At 34.8% G+C, this 19259-nt stretch overlaps 2 protein-coding genes across 4 annotated transcripts; both read right to left on the bottom strand.

Annotated features, from left to right (window-relative positions):
• Positions 1 to 82: 82 nt before the first annotated feature.
• LOC114419619 (UBP1-associated protein 2C-like) lies at positions 83 to 9870 on the bottom strand. 3 transcript variants are annotated; one of them, XM_028385341.1, is made up of 2 exons: positions 8616 to 9870; positions 83 to 3610 (listed from the first exon to the last, which is right to left on the bottom strand). In XM_028385341.1, the coding sequence occupies exon 1, from the start codon at positions 9769 to 9771 to the stop codon at positions 8617 to 8619; it is 1155 nt and encodes a 384-aa protein (XP_028241142.1). In that variant the 5' UTR covers positions 9772 to 9870; the 3' UTR covers positions 83 to 3610; position 8616. The 3 variants fall into 3 exon arrangements, with proteins under 3 accessions (XP_028241142.1, XP_028241141.1, XP_028241143.1); XM_028385340.1 differs by having other exon boundaries at positions 83 to 3541; positions 8616 to 9868; XM_028385342.1 differs by lacking the exon at positions 83 to 3610 and adding an exon at positions 3799 to 4996.
• A 6309-nt stretch (positions 9871 to 16179) lies between these two features.
• Positions 16180 to 18108, bottom strand: LOC114419618 (ervatamin-B-like). The gene is made up of 2 exons (XM_028385339.1): positions 17608 to 18108; positions 16180 to 16976 (listed from the first exon to the last, which is right to left on the bottom strand). Exons 1-2 carry the CDS (start codon positions 18056 to 18058, stop codon positions 16405 to 16407), a joined length of 1023 nt encoding a protein of 340 aa, XP_028241140.1. The 5' UTR covers positions 18059 to 18108; the 3' UTR covers positions 16180 to 16404.
• Between the last annotated feature and the right edge of the window lie 1151 nt (positions 18109 to 19259).

The following is a 19259-nucleotide window of genomic DNA, read 5'->3' as shown; positions in this document are numbered from 1 at the left end:
AATTTGAAAAAGTATCCAATCTATTGACAATGGAGCATAAATAAATAACTTAACAAATGCTGTGCTAAAGTGTAACCTGGTAAAATAAACGAAGCGCAATATATTATATCAAACCATCTGTCACGTACACTTACCCTAAGATGACATTTGTATTTCATTACAAAAGTATTACAAGCAATTGTCTCACTTTGGACTATATGATTAAAAAAAATAGCTTGCCTCCTTCAATGAACATTTGGAAACCAAAATGGCATTCCCAAAGTCCAAACCTCAAGGATTACAGCAATGCAGTGTTGGCCGAACTACTTCAAATCAAAACCGACCAGGAGAACCACCTCGAAAAATCATTAGAAAAAGCAGCAAATATGGACATTCACAAGTTTTGATACACAGACCATCAAATTAGAAAACATTGAGTAGAAATGTTCAGAAGAAACAAACAAAAAATAATATATTTGGCCCAAAAGGATGATGAATCACGGGAGAAAAAAACGAACAAAAGAAGCACCAATCTATTACAAAGCAAGTTATTATTCCCATAAAAATATTTATCTCCTCCAGGACAATGCAAGTCGAGGCAAAACTATTCAAGTGATAAAACAACATCAATAAGTAGCCCGATTAGTCAAATAGCATTAACAACATCCTAACTGAAACTCCACTTAAGTAAACATTCAACAGCAGCACAATACAATATGGGGAAAACAACCAACACAATTATTCTGTTTTGCCTTTTCTCTTTTATTGAAAAGTCATTTTAATTGTGGTCACCCCTAATCCATGTTAGTTGCAGCCTCTTTGTGGATGCCTTAATTGCAGCCTTAAATAGAGGCAACCTCAAGGGTAGTGTTTAGTATCACATCAACATCAACTATAGATATGACTTAAATAGAACTTGTAAAGCTTGGACAATCCTCACTTTACAACCCAGTTTTGTGAGGTTGAATTAGGCACTAAACTCAAATTTAAAATGGTATTTAGAGCCTGTCCTAGATCAATTGTTGGGCCACTTACGTTGCTACGCTCTAGGCCATAGCCTTGATTTAACAAATAGCATTAACAAGATCCTAATTGAAACTCCACTTAAGACACAACTGCAGCACAATGCAAGAAGAGGCAAACAACCAACACAATTATTCTGTTTTTCCTTTTATCTTTTGTTAGAAAGCCATCTTAATTATGGGAATCTGTAGTCCGTCTTAGTTGCAGACTCTTTGGGGCTGACCTTAATTGCAACCTCAAGGGTGGTGTTCAGTCTCACATCGACAACAGATATGACTTAAATAGAGCTTCTACAGCTTGGACTATCTTACAACCCGGTTTTGACATTGAGTTTGCCCTAATTTAACGAATACCATTTACAAGATCCTAATTGAAACTCCACTTAAGATTCAACAACAGTATAATGCAAGACAAGGCAAACTGCAAACAACCAACAAAATCATTCTGTTTTGGTTTTTATCTTTTGATGGAATATCTTAATAGCAGTCACCCCTAGTCCGTCTTAGTTGCAGCCTGTTTGGGGTTTCCTTAATTGCAACCTCAAAGGTGGTGTTTAGTCTCACATTGCCTAGAAATATGACTTAAATAAAGCTTGTAAAGCTTGGATAATCCATATCTTGCAACCTGGTCTTCTGAGGTTCAGTTAGACCCTAAACCCAAATTCAAAAATGGTATCACAGCCTCTCCTAGATCCATTTTGGGGCCATTTGCATTGCCATGCTCCAGGAAAGTAGCCCTGAGCGTGAAAGTTTTCTTAATTGTAGCCACCTCTAGTCCACCTTAGTTGCGGCCTCTTTAGAGGCTGCCTTAATTAAAGCCTCGAGGGTGGTATTAATTCCACATCAACTAGAAATATGGCTTAAATTGAGCTCAAAGCTTGGGCATTCTTCATTGTGCGAGCCAATTTTTAGGGTTAAGGCCCTATAAATTCTAATATCTTCATACCCTACTTTTAACACAAGATACAAAGAAACAAAATGCAGGTAAATCACAAATTTCGTCTTCAAACTATTACTCTCTCCCCTAAATAAATTCTAAAGTAATAACACTATTCAAGTAATCCCTAAAGTATTGAATATTCATCAATTTAGTCCCTAAGTTGATGTATTGTTTTAATGTTTAAGGAATATTTTGAGGGGTATTTTAATATTAAAGGGAAAACTTTGTTTAATTTCTAATAATTATAGGACTACTTAAGTAGTTTGTTTTACTTTAAGGATAATTTACTTTAAGTTTGGGCAATCTTCATCATACAAGTTAATTTTGAGGGTTAAGTTAGGCCCTATAAATTCTAATATCTGCATACCCTACTTTTATCACAAGACACAGAGTAATAAAATGCAAGTAAATCACCAATTTCATCTTCAAACTAATACTCTCTCTCCTAAACAATTCCTAAGGTAATAAAACTATTCGTAATCCCCTAATGTATTGAATATTCATCAATTTAGTCCCCAACGTTGATGTTTTTTTTTTAACTTAAGGTATCATTCGAAGGGTATTTTAATATTAAAGGGACTACTTTGTTTGATTTCTAATACTGCTAGGACTAGTCAAGTAGTTTGTTTTACTTTAAAAATCACTTAGGAGAGAGGGTAACACTTCAAGAATCAAATTGGTGGTTTACTCAAGAAATATTTGTTGTTACTTTATCTTACTTTAATTTATTTTTTTCAGAGGGTTGGCTCGGAAAACGGAGGGAGCTTAAAAATAATCATCATAGATTGAACATTAGAAAATAAAGGTTTACCATTTTATACATGAAAATACATGGCATTGCAATTGCCACATCAAGTTTGAGCATTGATTTCACAACAAGCAAGGTAATCAATCTCACAGCTGGCATTTTTCATAATCAAAGGTGTTTACACACATCCATTTCAGGGTAAATTATATTAGCAGATCTCGTCTTTAAGTTTACTCACAAAGATTTGATGTTGAATTTAGTATAAAACCAAATGAAAAGGATATTCAACAAAATACTCAAATATATCACCAATTTTCAAAGGTGTTCACAAGCATCCATTTCAGGGCAAATCAATTGCAGATCTCATCTTTAAGGCAATTTGAATAAGCCTCTAAAAGAATTGAGTGAACTGATTTACTCATTAAGACTTGATGCTGAATTTAGCATAAAACCAAGTGAGAAGGATATTTCAAAAAATAAGCAAATGAATCACGAGCGCCACCATACAAAGCAAATACTTGCAACTAGCGGAAGTTAAAAGAACAAAATTAAGGTCATCACGACAACCACAGAGTACATATATGCACGAAAGAGCACAATAAGAGACATTTCAAAATTTAATGTAACCACCTTGGCATTTAGTCAATAACTTATGAAACTAAACTAGGTAAAAACTATGAACCAAAAATTCTACAGAAATTCTACATAAGTACTACATTCAAGTACTACGCCAAGTCATGTAAGCTTCAACTAACACCCATCACAAATGGAACCATAACACATAGATGCAGAGGTAGTGAAGCAGCAACAAATTACAGCAGTCCATGTAACCAAAACCAAAGATTTCATTATCTGCATGCACGAAAGCAACCATTTAAAGCATTAGCGCCCAAGAAGCCATCACAAACCAGAATGAAACACCTATCCAAAACTCAAACAAATCATTAACCTTTAAAAACATAACAAACTATCAAAACTCAAAAGTGATAACCATCACTTTAAATGATAATTAGGTTCAACAATGAAATTTCAATATACACAGACCATAAAACAATTAACAAAATATAGTGTTTGACAAAAGGTATTATAGCCAATTCATACCACCAATCAATTAATTAAACACATTGTAATATATTAGAGCTATTCAAAGATACATGTAACTTGAAGCTTGAATATGTGAGGAAGAAAACTGTTCACTCACTTGCTTACTTTATTACATTCAAATAATACATATATATATATATGTCAAAAAGGGATAGAGACAGCTTGACAAGACAAGCCATACTGCTGTCTTCTACCACAAGCTAAGTAGGAGGCTAGGGAAGCTAAAAATAGAAAATCTATCAAAAGATACACATAATTATAACACTCCTCCTCAAGCTGGAGCATATAAATCATATGCACCAAGCTTGGAACATATAAACTGAATCTTAGGCCCCCTTAAAGACTTAGTCAAAATATCAGCTGGCTAATCATTAGAATTAATGAACTCAGTGGCAATCTCTTTGGATAGTAGCTTCTCTCGAATAAAGTGACAGTCAATCTCTATGTGTTTGGTCCTCTCATGGAAGACTAGGTTTGAAGCAATGTGAAGAGCAGCCTGATTATCACAATATAACTTCATTTGCACCACTTTGCAGAATTTCAACTCTTCAAGAATTTGTTTAACCCACATAAGTTCACATGTAACCATAGCCATAGATCTGTATTCAGCCTCTACACTAGATTGAGCAACAACAACTTGCTTCTTACTTTTCCAAGAGATAACATTTCCTCCAATAGAGACGCAGTATCCTGATGTGGATCTCCTATCCATGAGACAACCAGCCCAATCTGCATCACAATACCCAGATATTTGTGTGTTACCTTTGTCTTCATAAAGCAGTCCTTGTCCCTGAGCTCTCTTTATATATCTAAGAATACGTGTAACAGCATTCCAATGATCAGCACGGGAATTTTGCATAAATTGGCTGACTACTCCAACAGCAAAGGAAATATCAGGTCTTGTAATGGTGAGATAAATTAGTTTTCCCACAAGTCTCCTATATCTTTCGGGGTCATGATATATTTCACCTTGATCTGCCATGAGCTTCAGATTCGGATCCATAGGGCTATCAACAGGTCTACAATTCTGCATGCTTGTCTCCTCCAAAATGTCAAGAGCATACTTTCTCTGTGAGATCACAACACCATCTCCTGATTGAGCCACCTCAATACCAAGGAAGTACTTCAAATATCCTAGGTCTTTGGTCTGGAAATGACTGAATAAGTGCTCCTTTAGCTGGACAATCTTAGTAGCATCATTCCCTGTAATCACTATATCATCAACATATACTATCAAATAAACACATTTCCCAAGGGATGAATGATAATAAAAAACAGAATGATCGGCTTCACTTCGTTTCAACCCAAAGAGTTGAACAATATGACTGAATTTACCAAACCAAGCCCGAGGGGATTGCTTCAACCCATAGAGGGATCGACGCAGCTTACACACAAGACCATACTCCCCCTGAGCAACAAACCCAGGAGGTTGCTCCATGTAGATCTCTTCATCAAGGTCACCATGAAGAAATGCATTTTTAATATCAAGCTGATGGAGAGGCCAATGACGCATGGCAGCCATAGCAAGGAACAGACGGACAATAATGATCTTAGCGATTGGAGAGAAAGTGTCACAATAATCAAGGCCATATACCTAAGTATAACCTTTAGCCACTAAGCGAGCCTTAAGTCGATCAATCTCACCATTAGGCCCAACTTTAACTGTATAAACCCATCTGCAACCCACAGCCTTCTTGCCAGGAGGAAGGGAAACAAGTTCCCAAGTACCACTATGTTCAAGAACCTGCATTTCACCAATCATAGCCAGTCGTCATCCATCCAGGATAACTCAGTGCCTCATGAATATTAGAAGGGACAGAATGCGAAGATAGAGAGAAAACAAAGGAAGAATATGAAGGAGACAAACGATGATAGCTTAGAAAGTTATAGATAGGATGAGGATTACAAGAGGATCTAGTACCTTTGCGGATGACAATGGGCCAGTCTGAATCAGAGGGATGAGAAGTAGCAGGATCCATGGCTTGAGGATTGATTGAAGAAGGATGAGAATCAGGAGGAGAAGCTTCAGATACTGTAAAACCAATTGGCTGTGTCCTGCATTGATATGTAAGAAGAGGTGGAGGAGCAACTTCAGGTGGATGTGGTGGAGGAGCAACTTCAGGTGGATGTGGTGGAGAAGATGGAACTTCACTGACATCTTGGTTTAAGATACCTAGAGGACATGGAGAGGGAATCGGAAGAACATTTTGGATGGAAGAATGGTCCGTAGATGATGGAAAGAAAGGTGTGTCTTCAAAGAAGGTTACATCTGCAGACATATAGTATCGCCTGGTAGATGGAGAGTAGCACTTGTAACCCTTTTGAAGACAAGAATAACCTAAAAAGACACACTTGATTGCTCGAGCAAAAAGTTTATCTAAACCAGGGAGAGATCATGGACAAAACAAGTACAACCAAACACTTTGGGTGGAACATGGAATAAGTGATCATGAGGAAAAATGATTGAGTGAGGAATTTGATTCTCAAGGGAAGAGGAAGGCATTCTGTTAATTAAGAAACAAGCAGTGAGCACCGCATCCCCCCAATGGTGTGAAGGAACATGAGAGGCTAACATTAGTGATCGTGTGATGTCAAGGAGATGACGATTTTTCCTTTCTGCTATACCATTTTGCTGTGGTGTGTGGGGACATGTAGATTGATGCAGAATGCCTTTTGAAGATAATAAAGAAGAGAAATCATGAGAGAAATACTCTTTGGCATTATCACTTTTGAAAATCTTAATTGTTGCGAGAGGATGGGTCACACTCAATAGAATTGTTATTCCCTGCATGGCTTCCTTGACAAAGTAGCTTAGGTAGCTCAGACCAAAAAATCAGAGCCTAAGTTCTCTGATACAGAGTATCATGAGTATCTAAAGCTGAAATCCGAGAAATCCAGCAACCAGGCTTCATCTTCCTCTGTACCATGTTATTCAACAGCATGTACTTCTCAATCTATTGACGGTCTCAGTCCTTGGATACTTGATTCAGGTGTCTTTGATCATATTTCTGGTAATAAGTCCTCTTTTACATCCACGACCTCCTCTATTGTTGCGACCTCCCCCTCTTCCACGAGATGCAGCCATAGCTGATGTTTCCACACTTTCAGCTAAATTTTCTTCTTTCAAGGCTTGAGGCACGCAAAGAAGTCTAGTAATGAGAGAGTCCATTGACGGGACTTGGTCACCTACAAGAATTTGATCACGCACATGATCAAAATCTGAATGTAGACTTCTCAAGATAAGGACCATGTAGAACTTGTCCAGCTTCCTATTCACTTCCTCCAACGATTTTGCGGCAAGAAATCTCTTCAGTTCTTCCACTGCTGCTCTAGCTTTACCTACACGCGCAATCATATCATGGCTGATTTGTTTGAGAGCAGCAACTTTCTGGGTTGCATCAAACAAACTTCGAATGTCGTTGACAAATATCTCTTGTGCTTTCTTCCAAAAAGAACAACATGTTTTGAATGATCTAAGGATCTCCAAAACACCCGGTTCAACAGATTGCCATAGCACTGCACACAACTGAAAATTCAGCTTTTCCCATTCAGCTCTCTTGTCATTCAGAACAGCATCAACTCCCTTTTCCAAGTGATCATGATATCCTTGGCCGAGAAACCATAACTCCACGGAAGCAAACCAAGACATATAGTTTTTCCAGTTGAGTTTGGCAGTAGTAATGGTGGGAGTTCCAGAGAATGAAAAAACAGGACCAGAAGAAGCCATTTTTGTCAAGGAAAAACAAAAAACCTAACGGAGTAGAGAGGAGGAAGCACAAAATAACACGTAAACACTGCACCCGAGGCTGGAACGAAGACAAGGGAAGACGGCGCTCCTTTTGAGACAAGTCCGGTGCGATTCCGGTGGCCGGAGGTCGACGCGTGGGCTTCACGCGCCGGGAAGAGGCGCTGTTGTAGAGCGGCGCGTGGCGGCGAATCTCGCCACGCGGTTTGCGGGGTTGTGTCGCGCTCCTCGAGACACACAAAACCCTGAACTCGTCGGCGAATTTGACGGCGACAGCGACGGATGGCGGCGGCGGCGACGGAAGGCGGCGGCGGCGACGGACGGCGGCGGACAGCAGCGGCGACGATGGTGGCCGGAGAACTGGCTCTGATACCAACTTGAAGCTTGAATATGTGAGGAAGAAAACTGTTCACTCACTTGCTTACTTTATTACATTCAAATAATACATATATATATACATCAAAAAGGGATAGAGACAGCTTGACAAGACAAGCCATACTGCTGTCTTCTACCACAAGCTAAGTAGGAGACTAGGGAAGCTAAAAACAGAAAATCTATCAAAAGATACACATAATTATAACAATGTAAAAATAAAAATTTGCATTTTAAAAACCATCCCAGAAGAGTGCCAGCAACACATTTTCTAACATACTATTAGCTACAATTTGTTGAAAACTAGAACATCGTGAGTGAGATTCAATAAATAAGTTCCAGGACCAATTTTTTTTTAAGTTTGCTGTTGCAATTTGTTTAAAACTACAAAATTACAAGAGAGAGATTCAATAAATAAGTTCCAGGACCAAAAAAGTTGGAAATTTGTTGTTACAATAAGTTGAAAACTAGAAAATTATGAGTGAGACTCAATAAAATAAGTTCTAGGACCAAAAAAATTTGTAATTTCCAACAAATTTCAACAATACTACTAAAGAGTGAGTTCAAAAGTGTGTTGCTAGCATGTCTCAACCATCTAATACAAGTTCAGCTAAAAAAACAGACACGTTTATATATTATCTATCCAATGAATAGGGGCATATAGACTAATCAACAGCCAACTAAACCATCATAACGAAAAATTACCTCAATAATAGGGTGGCATGCCTTGGTACATTCCACCAGGAGGTCTCGCCATCGGAATCTGCGGCTGCGGCGGATGGCCCGATGAAGGAGGGAAGCCATACTGCGAGCCATCAGGGTACCCCCCACCAGTACTGGGAGGCACCCTCGCACCATAATCACCGGAAACCGGCCCGCCCATCTGTGAATTACCATATCCATGGCCATACCCGCCAGCACCGGCAACCGGAATTTGATTATTATACGGTGGCACCTGATGCTGCTGCTGTTGCTGCTGCATCCCATAACCATTACCACCATATCCACCATACTGAGGCACCATCATCGAACCTTGCTGCTGCATCTGTTGCTGCGGATGTTGCTGATGATGTTGCTGCTGATGCTGATCCGCAACAAAAGGTTTCGTCTTTTTGTTATCCACAGCCAATTTGCAAATCACTTGGTGCCCCTCAATTGTTTTCAATGGTTCAACCAACGAAGCCCTTGCACCTTCCTCGGTCTTGTAAACGAAGAAGGCAAAACCTCTGCTTTTGCCACTCGATTTGTCAAACCCCAGAGGCCCTTCCTCGACTTCTCCGAACTTGAGGAACTCGTCGAGGAGCCTCTCCGAGGAAATCTCGAAGGGGACGTTCCCAACGAAGACCTTACGGAGGGACACGTCGCCGCCGCCGGGGCCTCCGGCGGCGGCGAGCTGTGTGACGGTCATGCGGCCGTCGATCTTCTTGCTGGGCTCCTTGAGGGCGAGAATTGCGCCGTCCACGTGGCTGAATACGACGAAGCCGTAGCCCTTGGACCTCCCCGTGGCCTTGTCAATGATCACGATGGCCTCGTCCAATTCGCCGAACGCCGAGAACACGCCGCGGAGGGTCTCCGTCGTGGTCTCGCCGGCGAGACCGCGCACGAAGAGCTTCCGGAGGGTGGAATCGAGGTCCGCAACGGCGCGCACGGCATCGAGGACGTCGGGGTGGCGGAGCGATGCCGATTGGAGGAGGTCGAGGAGCTGCTCCTGGGAGAACGGTTGTAGGATCTTGCGGATGTCTTCGGCGGCGAGGGGGGCGGGGGCTGCGGCGGCGATTGGGGATTCTTCGGTGGATTGCTGCGGCGGATAATCGGTGGTGTCGCCGTTCTCTTCGGTTTTGCGCTTCTTGGTGAATTCCATGGTTCGTTTGAGATTTGGGAATTAGGGTTTCTGAAGGCACGAAGTGAAGTACGTTTGGTTAAAAAAACCGAACCTAAACAGAGATCTCTGTTTGTGTTGTACTTATAGGATAGAAGCGTGTTTGAGTTGTGGGCGCTATAGATTGGTTTGTACTACCACATGTGTTGTGTGTGTTTATTTTTTAAAATTTTAATATTAAAATAATATAAGTTCAATTATAAAACACTTTTATCTCTCTCATTCATATCATACCAAAAATATTACAAAATTAACGTGACACTATTGACACGTGATAATGTACTATATGATTATTTATATCATTCATTTGTTTTATTTTTTGATACAGTCACAAATACAAAAGATTTTTTAAAATGAATATGCTCTCACTTGTTGGGTGAAAGATTGATTTTTTGCACTGCATTAAGGTTCAAAGCAGTAATTTTTCTAAATAATGTTTTTCTATTTGTTAAATATATTCAACATCACATGTTAGTGCGTTTTATCCCTTTGGTTAAGTTTGTGTTTAACTATTTTTATATTTTACATGATTAATTCATAATAAGTAAATATATTTAAATTCAACTCATACAGACATTATATATAAATCATATTTTGCAAATTAAATACTAAATTTTATATGAATTTTTTATTCTGTATGTTATAAATATTTTAATTAAGTGATTTAAAAATTAAAACTCATTTGGAAATACAGTTAATTCTTTTAAAAAGTATTTTTTTCATTCAAACAAAATACTATTTGATTAAGAGTTGAGAGGACAATTAATGGATTTAATTTCATTACTAAATTATTGAAATTGTACTTTAGTATATGAAGATTTTGGGACTTTTCAAGATTTAGGTAAAACACATTTTGAGACTTTTGATTATATAGGTCAAACACACATAAAACACATAATAAAGGTTAGATCAAACATATTTAATAGAATTTATTATTAATTTGGAAGATTGTGAGACTTTTGAATATTTAGGTCAAACACACATAATAAAGATTAGGCCAAACACATTTAATAATAGAATCTATTATTAATTTTTAATTTTTTTCAATATCCTGAAATTGTAGTATAGTATCGTGCAAATTTTCTTATTAAAGAAAATAAAATTTAAAAATAAATAAGAAGGTTTTTATATCAAGTAAATGAGAAGGGGAAGTAGCTTAAAGAAAGTTAATTGAAAGTTGTTGCTTTTTAATTAGGCTTTTGGACCTCTTAATTAAAAATGTTAAAAAGGGTCATATCTAGGGGTAGGTAAACGAGTTCAAGTCCATGAACTGATTCGCGTGGCCTGCGGTCCGCACGGATTACGGACCAATTTTTTTAAACGGTCCATGGTTATGTCATATTTTTGGGCTCGCCCCGCTTAACCCGCGGAGTATGCAGGTTTGGCCCGCGGAGTCTGCGAGTTGCCTGCAGCCCGCATTAGATTTAATTTGTGTGATCCTGATCCAATTATATTAGGTTTGATTTTCTCTTTTTCACTTTAAAATTTTCTTTTAAAATAACAGATAAAGAAATATATTAGATAAGATAAAGATATAAAAATTTAAATTAAAAGATGATAAAGATAAAAAAGGATAAGATAAAAAAATAAAAGATAACAAAAATAAAAGATTAAGATAAAAAAGATAAGTGATAACCTCCTAAAATTCTTCTTTTTTGATATTTTCTCGATTTTTTTTTCTCTTTTAATCTATCATTTTCATATTTGAAAGTCATAAATAATAAAAATATCAATTCTTATCATTTAAGTAAAAAATAATTACTAAATAAATATTTTTAAAGATATTTCAATATATTTTTATTAAAAAAATAGCTCATATCATATTTAGCCGTTGTAGCAGGCTAAGAACATTTTTTCTCCTCACGTGTGCTTAACAAATATCGAACTAGGCTTCTTGTTGACAACGTACAAGCCTTGATATATACTAAAAATCGGTTACTAGTATTTGATATGCAGGGTAAATAATATGTAATAATTATTGTCTTTTAATCACTTAATTTGACTTTATTCTAATATTTATTATTATTTCGAGTTTTAGGAAAATAAGATGAAGATATGAAGATGGAGAAGACTCAAGCTATTTCAAATATGGAATCATTTGTTGTTGGAGATGTTTAAATTTCATATTTTAGATTTATTGCTTGGATTTTCTTTTGTTAAGACATTATTTATTTTATTGATGTAATTAACTAATTATTGAGATTTTATTTACCTTTGTATTGAACTTAATTTGATTGTATTATATTTTTATTAAAATAAAAATTCTTTTAAAACTAGGCCCGCGGACCGGCCTGTTTGACCCGCGGGGTCCGTGGGACGGGGGCGGACCAATTTATTTGGTCCTTGTAAGAAATGGGACAGATTGGCCCAGTCCGCTATCAATGCGGGCGGGCCTTACGCGGAGCGAGCCAGCCCGCTTATCCACCCCTAGTCATACCAACCCATCTTGACTCCCTTAAAAGGTAGGTCAACTCAACTCATTTGGTAAATCTTAAAAATGTTATTTGACTCATGAAGGATGGGTGAGTTAAACATATTAATTATCTAAACAAAATAAAGAATCATTATTTGAAAAAAAATGTTTTAATAATAATGAAGTACAACTTATAATCAATTTTTTTTATAATAGTGTGAAGAAAATCAAAATACAAATAGTAATCATCATGACAAATGACATCTCAATTTATTGAAATGGAAAATATATAAAAAAAAGTGTAATAGGTGGACAACCTACTGCTCAATCTAGTCCACCTCGAATTCAACTCGGTAGATGAGATCATAAGTGATCAGGTTAGAATTTTTGGAATAATTGAAATGACTTTAATTTTTTTCAACCCAACTCAATCCATATCCTTGGTGGCCTAGGATGGCCAATGAATTTTGGTCCATTTTGATGGTTATATCATAGTTGTACAATTTTTACCTTTTAGTCTCTACACTTAAAATCGCCCATTTTAGCTCCTATACAAGCACTTTCAAGTTCATTATGGTCTTTATTGCTTAAAAAAAACTTAATGTTGTTAATGAACGTTGATATGATGTTAATGTGTGTTGAGCTTTATGCTTTAGTTCATATACTTGATTCTAAGTTTTTTTTTTCTCTTGAAAAGCCAAAATGAAACTTTTATTTCAAACTACCCACACAAGATGTGTGAGGCAAGATAGATACCACCAAAAGGCTTACAATAAAAAAAAGGATGTATGATAAAGCTTGCAACTCTAGAGTTCAAAGTCAAAAGATTTGCATAGTGAGAATTAAATTTTTATCACTAAGGTTTAAGTGGTTTAAATGCAAAGTATGAGATTACATTTTATTAGATAAAACTTATTTGAATGAATGCATTGAAAGTTATTTTTGTTTCAACTTCCAAGAGAACTTATTTATTATAGTTGGTGACAATTTTCACTATAAATCGAGAAAAAAATTAGTGGAGAAACAACACATGAAGAGAGAGTGCATGAAAAGAGAGATTGTGAAATAAAGTTACTTTGTTGAGAGAAAAATATTTTTGTGTGAAAGTGTTATCATTACTTGTAATCATTGAGTGAGGTACTCAGGTTTGTAGAATGATACACTATTTGCGGTAGGTTACAATCTTGTAATCATTTTTGTAATAAGAAAATGCTTTTGAGACGGTTTCGTGAACACAGGCAAGAGGTGTCAAACCACCTTAAATTCTTGTATTTGTTATTATTTTTTCTATGATATAATTTTTGTTGTGTTCTCATAATCTTTTGTGGGTGTGAAAAATTTTGTTTGTGAGAGTATTGATTACTCAACAAAAACAAATTGACAAAACTTAACATATAAACTCAATAAAACCCCACAAAAACTATTTACATGAAAGGTATTTAAATAAAGAAGATATGATGAGATAGATAGAGAGGTGAATAAAAATAGGTGAAAAATAATATAAGTGAGTCTCAAATTTTAAAAATGTTTTCACAATCTTGTTTACTAAACAAACAAAAATATTTTTACATCTCTCCTTATCCTTTCAGTTTCTCCTCTACCAAACATATAGATTAAGAATATATTTAGTGAACAATTCTTTTTCTCTTAAGACATACAAATCACATCATGTTATCTCATTGGGGTAACTCAATCTTAGAGATATAAGATTGACTAGTGATTGAGGAAGATTAAAGAAGAAAAAAAAGCCACAAATTCAAATTCCCCCAATTAAAATTTCCAATAAAAAAATTAACAAACTAACATTTTTTTTAATAAAAAACCTAACAAATACCTAAAAAGCATAACTAACCGAAGTTGTTATCCTACTAATTACTATAACTAAGATTCTAATTAACATGGACCCCAAAAAATATAATTAGATTGCAAAATCATTCTTATAATTCATAATGCATTCCATTTCAAATTTTAAAATTCTCAATTTCATACTTACAATTCAATATCTCATTACTTAATGTTATTCAACATGATAAAAATAATTGTTCTTTTCAGGATTCACAGATATAATTATGTCATTAAACAAAGTTAATAGCATAAGAATCTATGAGTGATTGATGAAATCTTAAGTGTATTTTTCTATACTGATGATATCAAATTAATTAAAACGATGAAATAAAATGTGTAAAATAAGAAACAAAAACATGTCACTGAAGGATACGGAAGGTGAAAAATAAGGAAAGTCTCTATCAATGAGTCAAGTAAATTTGAGATCACAAGCCAACTCAAAACAAAGTATCCTTCTCATTTATATATTACTTAACATACTTATTTCTATCCAATGGGAGACCTCTTGCTTCACACTTGCAATGTAATCCAATACCAAAGTTGTTATGCTCTAACAATTTCAAAGAAATACTATTCACTTCCAAATTGGTTTGGAGAAGGCAAGTCAGGTTATTAATATCTAATGAATGTGAACAATCAGGGACGAAACTATGTGCATCCAAACAGGGGTAGTAACCTCCCTGAACTCCCAGGATGTTCTTAAGGTATGTATAAAAACACATGTATAATATATTCTCCTTTTTGAATTTTATGTTGTCGCCCCCTCTCCCCTGCTCCTTTCAATTATGTGTCCACGTTTACTCATGCTGCTGCTCCCTTAGTGCACCCCTTTTTAGATTTTTACGGTTTTAGTGTTTTATGTTTTAAAAAAAATCAATAATATTAATATACTTTTTTTTCTAAACCAAAAAAATATACTTCATTAGTTTATTTTATATGTTTTCTGTCTAATTATCAAAACTCAAAACATATAAAATATATAATAAGTTTTATCTATTGATAAATATACCTTATAGGATTTGGATTGCTAGTTTAATTTCTTTTAATTATCTTTTTTCTTTATAGATATACGTTACACTATAATTTAAATTTTTTCTAATTGATTTTAATTTTTTTAAAAAATAATTTTATTTATTGTCATCTAAGGATTTATAATATTTAAAATTTAGTAGATAAATTAATTTTAGCTGTAATATATTAATTTTATAATGTACTAAAGTATGACAATTTAAAAAAACTCCTTCTTCATTCTTTAAGAATAAAGAAGTCAATAATTTCATATATTTTATCCTCGTCTTATATTATAAAATTCAGAAATTTCAAAACAAGTTTGTAAAATGATGAATGATCTTTTAATTAAAAGAAATAAGAAGTAAATGATTTTTATTTATTGTTATATTTACTTTTATATGATATATGCAATATTGTTTATTATTTGACAAAATTTTAGGCAACTATTAATAGTAAAAATTAGTCACTTTTCATTTTCTTTAACATGTATTAAATTTTCGTCCCCTGATAATTTTTCCTGGTTCCGTCCTGTGAGCAATATAGAATTCTTAGTTATCCATCTTTGTAGAGTGTGATTATGGGGAAAGGGAGATTTAATGACAACGTAGTAGTTATATAAGCCATTTGATCTTTTTGTCCTATATACTTGCCTGGCGGTAAAACTAGAACAAATATCATTTAAATAATTTATTCATTCTTTTCCAAGAACAATACCATTCGCTAACATTACTCTAAAATTAACATAGTACGACGGTTCTTAAGTACATTCAAAAATGGTTTTAAAGCAACGTTGTTAAAATACATATTTGGTTCTTTATTTTAGAAGTTTTAAATATTTCTAATGTTTTCGAATAATTTTGAATTAGTCTTTTTTGTCAATTGTTAAACGTAATAGAAATATATAGATACACATATTTTTTAAAAGAATCATTTTCGTGATAGTTTTAAAGAAAGGTCCAATTTGTTTTCGGATGTGCTTCTATCTTCATTAAGTTGAAGCTAATGTAATTTTACTTAGATAAACGGCTTGACGCCGCCAACGAATATCGATTAATTAACTTGATTGTGTTTAGTAGAATCATTTACGCTGAAATCTAAATATAAAGGGGCTTGTGGTGTTCGAATAGACTGATCAAACAGTAAAATTATAAAAGATGTATAGAAAATTACAAGTGGTAGTCAATAAATTTTTCTCTTAACGAATATAATGTGGTAAACATATGATCTGATCTAAGATCATGATCTCATAGATGCTACGTACATTGCAGCATTACATAAGGATTACTGGTGGATTAATTAACTTAATAATATTTTTTTATTTTAGGGTAATGTGCTCTAACACATATTTAAAGAAACGGATAAGAGGCTTGCATGTTAATGCCGCAAAGACCTTGAGGGTTACCAGTGTCCCTCATAAGCTTCATGTAACCACCCTCACCCCAACTTTTGCCCCATGAATTCCTTATGAGCCAGTATTTTCCCTCAGCCTCCTCACCATACCCAACAATGGTAACTGCATGGTTAAGTTCAGTTCCACACTCGCCACTGAAAACTCCTCCTGAGTAAAACTGAAACCCTTGTCCCTTGGCTTCAAGGAGCACCGAGACAGGTTGAGAGGCCACTGCAGTTAGAAGTTGCTCCTCGTTCTGGGGAGTTACACTTTGGTAACCTCTGATCTGAATTGCAGGGTTGGAATTGCCACTACAAGTTCCAACTGTTTCCACGTAAGGGTATTCTTCTTCATTTGCAAGACCATAGTCACGAATATAGTCGAAGGCTTTTTCCACGTATTGTCCATGGCACCCGTCATTGCTGGCACAATCCACCAAATTTTGCTCAGACAATGAAACCAACTGGCCATTTTTTATTTGGTTGATTCCCTCAACAGCTGCCACAGCTGAAAATGCCCAGCAACTCCCTGCACGCCAAATCACATTCAAATATTACCCAAATTAAAGAACTGTGATTCAAGAACAATACACGTACAATATATATATATATATATATATATATATATATATATATATATATATATATATATATATAACATATTTCATGTATTGATATTTTGGCATTAAATTAATTAGCCTTTGTTAGTTATCTAATAACCGAAATTAAACTGCTGTTATTACTATCTAATGCATCATATACTAACAGACAACTCTAATGGTATGTACTGAAAATTGATATATATAATCAATGCATCAAAATGATCAAATATTAGTATAATATATGTCTAGCTATACTATATTTTTTTAACCAAAGTAACTAGGACATTTGGTTCTATGATAAAATCACTATTTTATCTTATAAACTTGGATTATATATTTGTATCGATTATGAAACTAATCCTCATTCCAGATTTACTAAAACTCATCACCTCTTCCAAATCACAATGTGGATACTATTATCAACAAGTAATCCTAATCTTTCACATTTTTTCGTCTGCTAATAAATGGTTATTTTCCCCCGCTAATGAATTGAAATTTGAAATGCGTGATTGTTACTAATAAATCTATATTAATTAGTTTGACACAATTACGACGTACCACATCTGCCTTGGTTCTTAATATCATTAACAGCTCCTCTCTTTCTCCAATCCAAGCTTGCCTCAATGTCACCGACACTCATCTTATGGAAGCCAAGACTGTGGTTAATCTTGAACGACCCTAGTTGAGTTGGTGGCTTATAGAGAGCTCCCGTGTGAGAAGCAACGAATTCTTCGTTAGTCAAATCAGCAAAACTGTTTAGGCTTAAATTGTACCTCTTTTTTCCTTCGTTGTTGTGTTTCTCTATGAACTCCAAATTCTCCTTGAATATCTGCTGGCGCCTGTCCTTCTCTGCACTGTCAGCGTAAACACGGTCGTGCATGGCCATCCACTCTTCATGCTGTGTGGCAATGGAAGACTCAGAGAGAGTGCGTGACGAGGCACGACATATGCATGTCAAGAAAAGCATGAAAAAGGTACCAACAGATTTTTTGTCTAGTGTTAAAGCCATTGCTCACAGAATAGTAAGTGCTCACTAGCAATGTCTTCAACTGAATGGTTATTTGTGAGCATGCATTGAAGGTTTATATAGAAGTTGGAGATTACAGTTTCTCATGCAAATTTTGTCAGTGACAAACACGGCTTCTGCCCCAGCGTGCCCGCTAGGTTATGTCATGTATCATACATCACCGCAATAGAACTCTCCATTATCCGGCAATCAAGCAAATTAATTATACGTTTCACAAACGGTACTTGTTATTAACTTTTGCGGAAGAATCAAAATCCCCGCATTTTCTTTTCTCCTCTATTCTTTTATTATCAAGTCAATTTTACAATTTCATATTATTATTATTATTATTATTATTATTATTATTATTATTATATGTTTACAACTTCTAAATATTTCAGTCCTCTAATTACAGTTCGTTAAATTGATTTGCTGTCTCTTTTGTGATGAAATCTTTTGGCGATAAACCAATCCAATAGGGAAGATTAATCTTCAAGCTTTTTTTCCTTCGTGTTCTCGTTCGGTTCCCTTACATCACAAAATCTAATGCAAGTCAATACTATTCGTTTTTCTCATTTTTGTCTTATTGGCTCAATTTCCCCGCAAATCAGGGTCAGGCTTTGTTTGGCTGAGTTTTCTTTTGTCTCTAAAGACTTTTCATCAATATTTTTTTTTCTTCCATAAACACAAACACGTATACATGTTTATTTTTTTGCGTGAATTAGAAAAATATTGCGTGCGTTGGAATGCAAGAAATAATAGGCCTTTCATTTGTAAAAATAATAATTCATCGTCTAATGACCTCTTACCTTATATTAATTAATTTAGAAAAAAAAAATATAACTTACTTTAAACTCACTAATATAATTGGACCAGCTTTTTGTTGATCATATAAAATTTATATTTTATTCTTAAATTGTTCTCATGAAAATAACTCTCACGTAATTGCAGTAAAAAAAAAAAAAAACTCTCACGTAGTACGCTTCATCTTAATAAAAAAATATAAAATAAATATAAAAGAGTTATGTAAAAAATATGCACAATATTTGAAAGGATAAAATATGTTTTTATTTCTTTAGAATTTTCAAAAGTCAATATTAGTCTCTATAAAAGCTTTTTATCAAAATTTATTTTGAGTCCTTATTAAATTTTTTCATTATTTTGAGTTCCTAATAGGTTAAATTTTCTGTTTTAAGTTTTTATT

Source organism: Glycine soja, chromosome 7 (assembly GCF_004193775.1).
Source record: "Glycine soja cultivar W05 chromosome 7, ASM419377v2, whole genome shotgun sequence".
Classification (NCBI taxonomy): domain Eukaryota; kingdom Viridiplantae; phylum Streptophyta; class Magnoliopsida; order Fabales; family Fabaceae; genus Glycine; species Glycine soja.
The sequence above is the reverse complement of the archived record's forward strand: the minus strand, read 5'-3'. Positions and strand labels throughout refer to the sequence as shown.

Bases quoted from the DNA above. Each gene is read 5' to 3' on its own strand.
- LOC114419619 (XM_028385341.1), bottom strand. From the start codon at position 9,771: ATGGAATTCACCAAGAAGCGCAAAACCGAAGAGAACGGCGACACCACC.
- LOC114419618 (XM_028385339.1), bottom strand. From the start codon at position 18,058: ATGGCTTTAACACTAGACAAAAAATCTGTTGGTACCTTTTTCATGCTT. The intron at 16,977-17,607 runs GTACGTCGTAAT...TTTGGCGTGCAG, and splicing joins TAAGAACCAAGGCAGATGTG to GGAGTTGCTGGGCATTTTCA.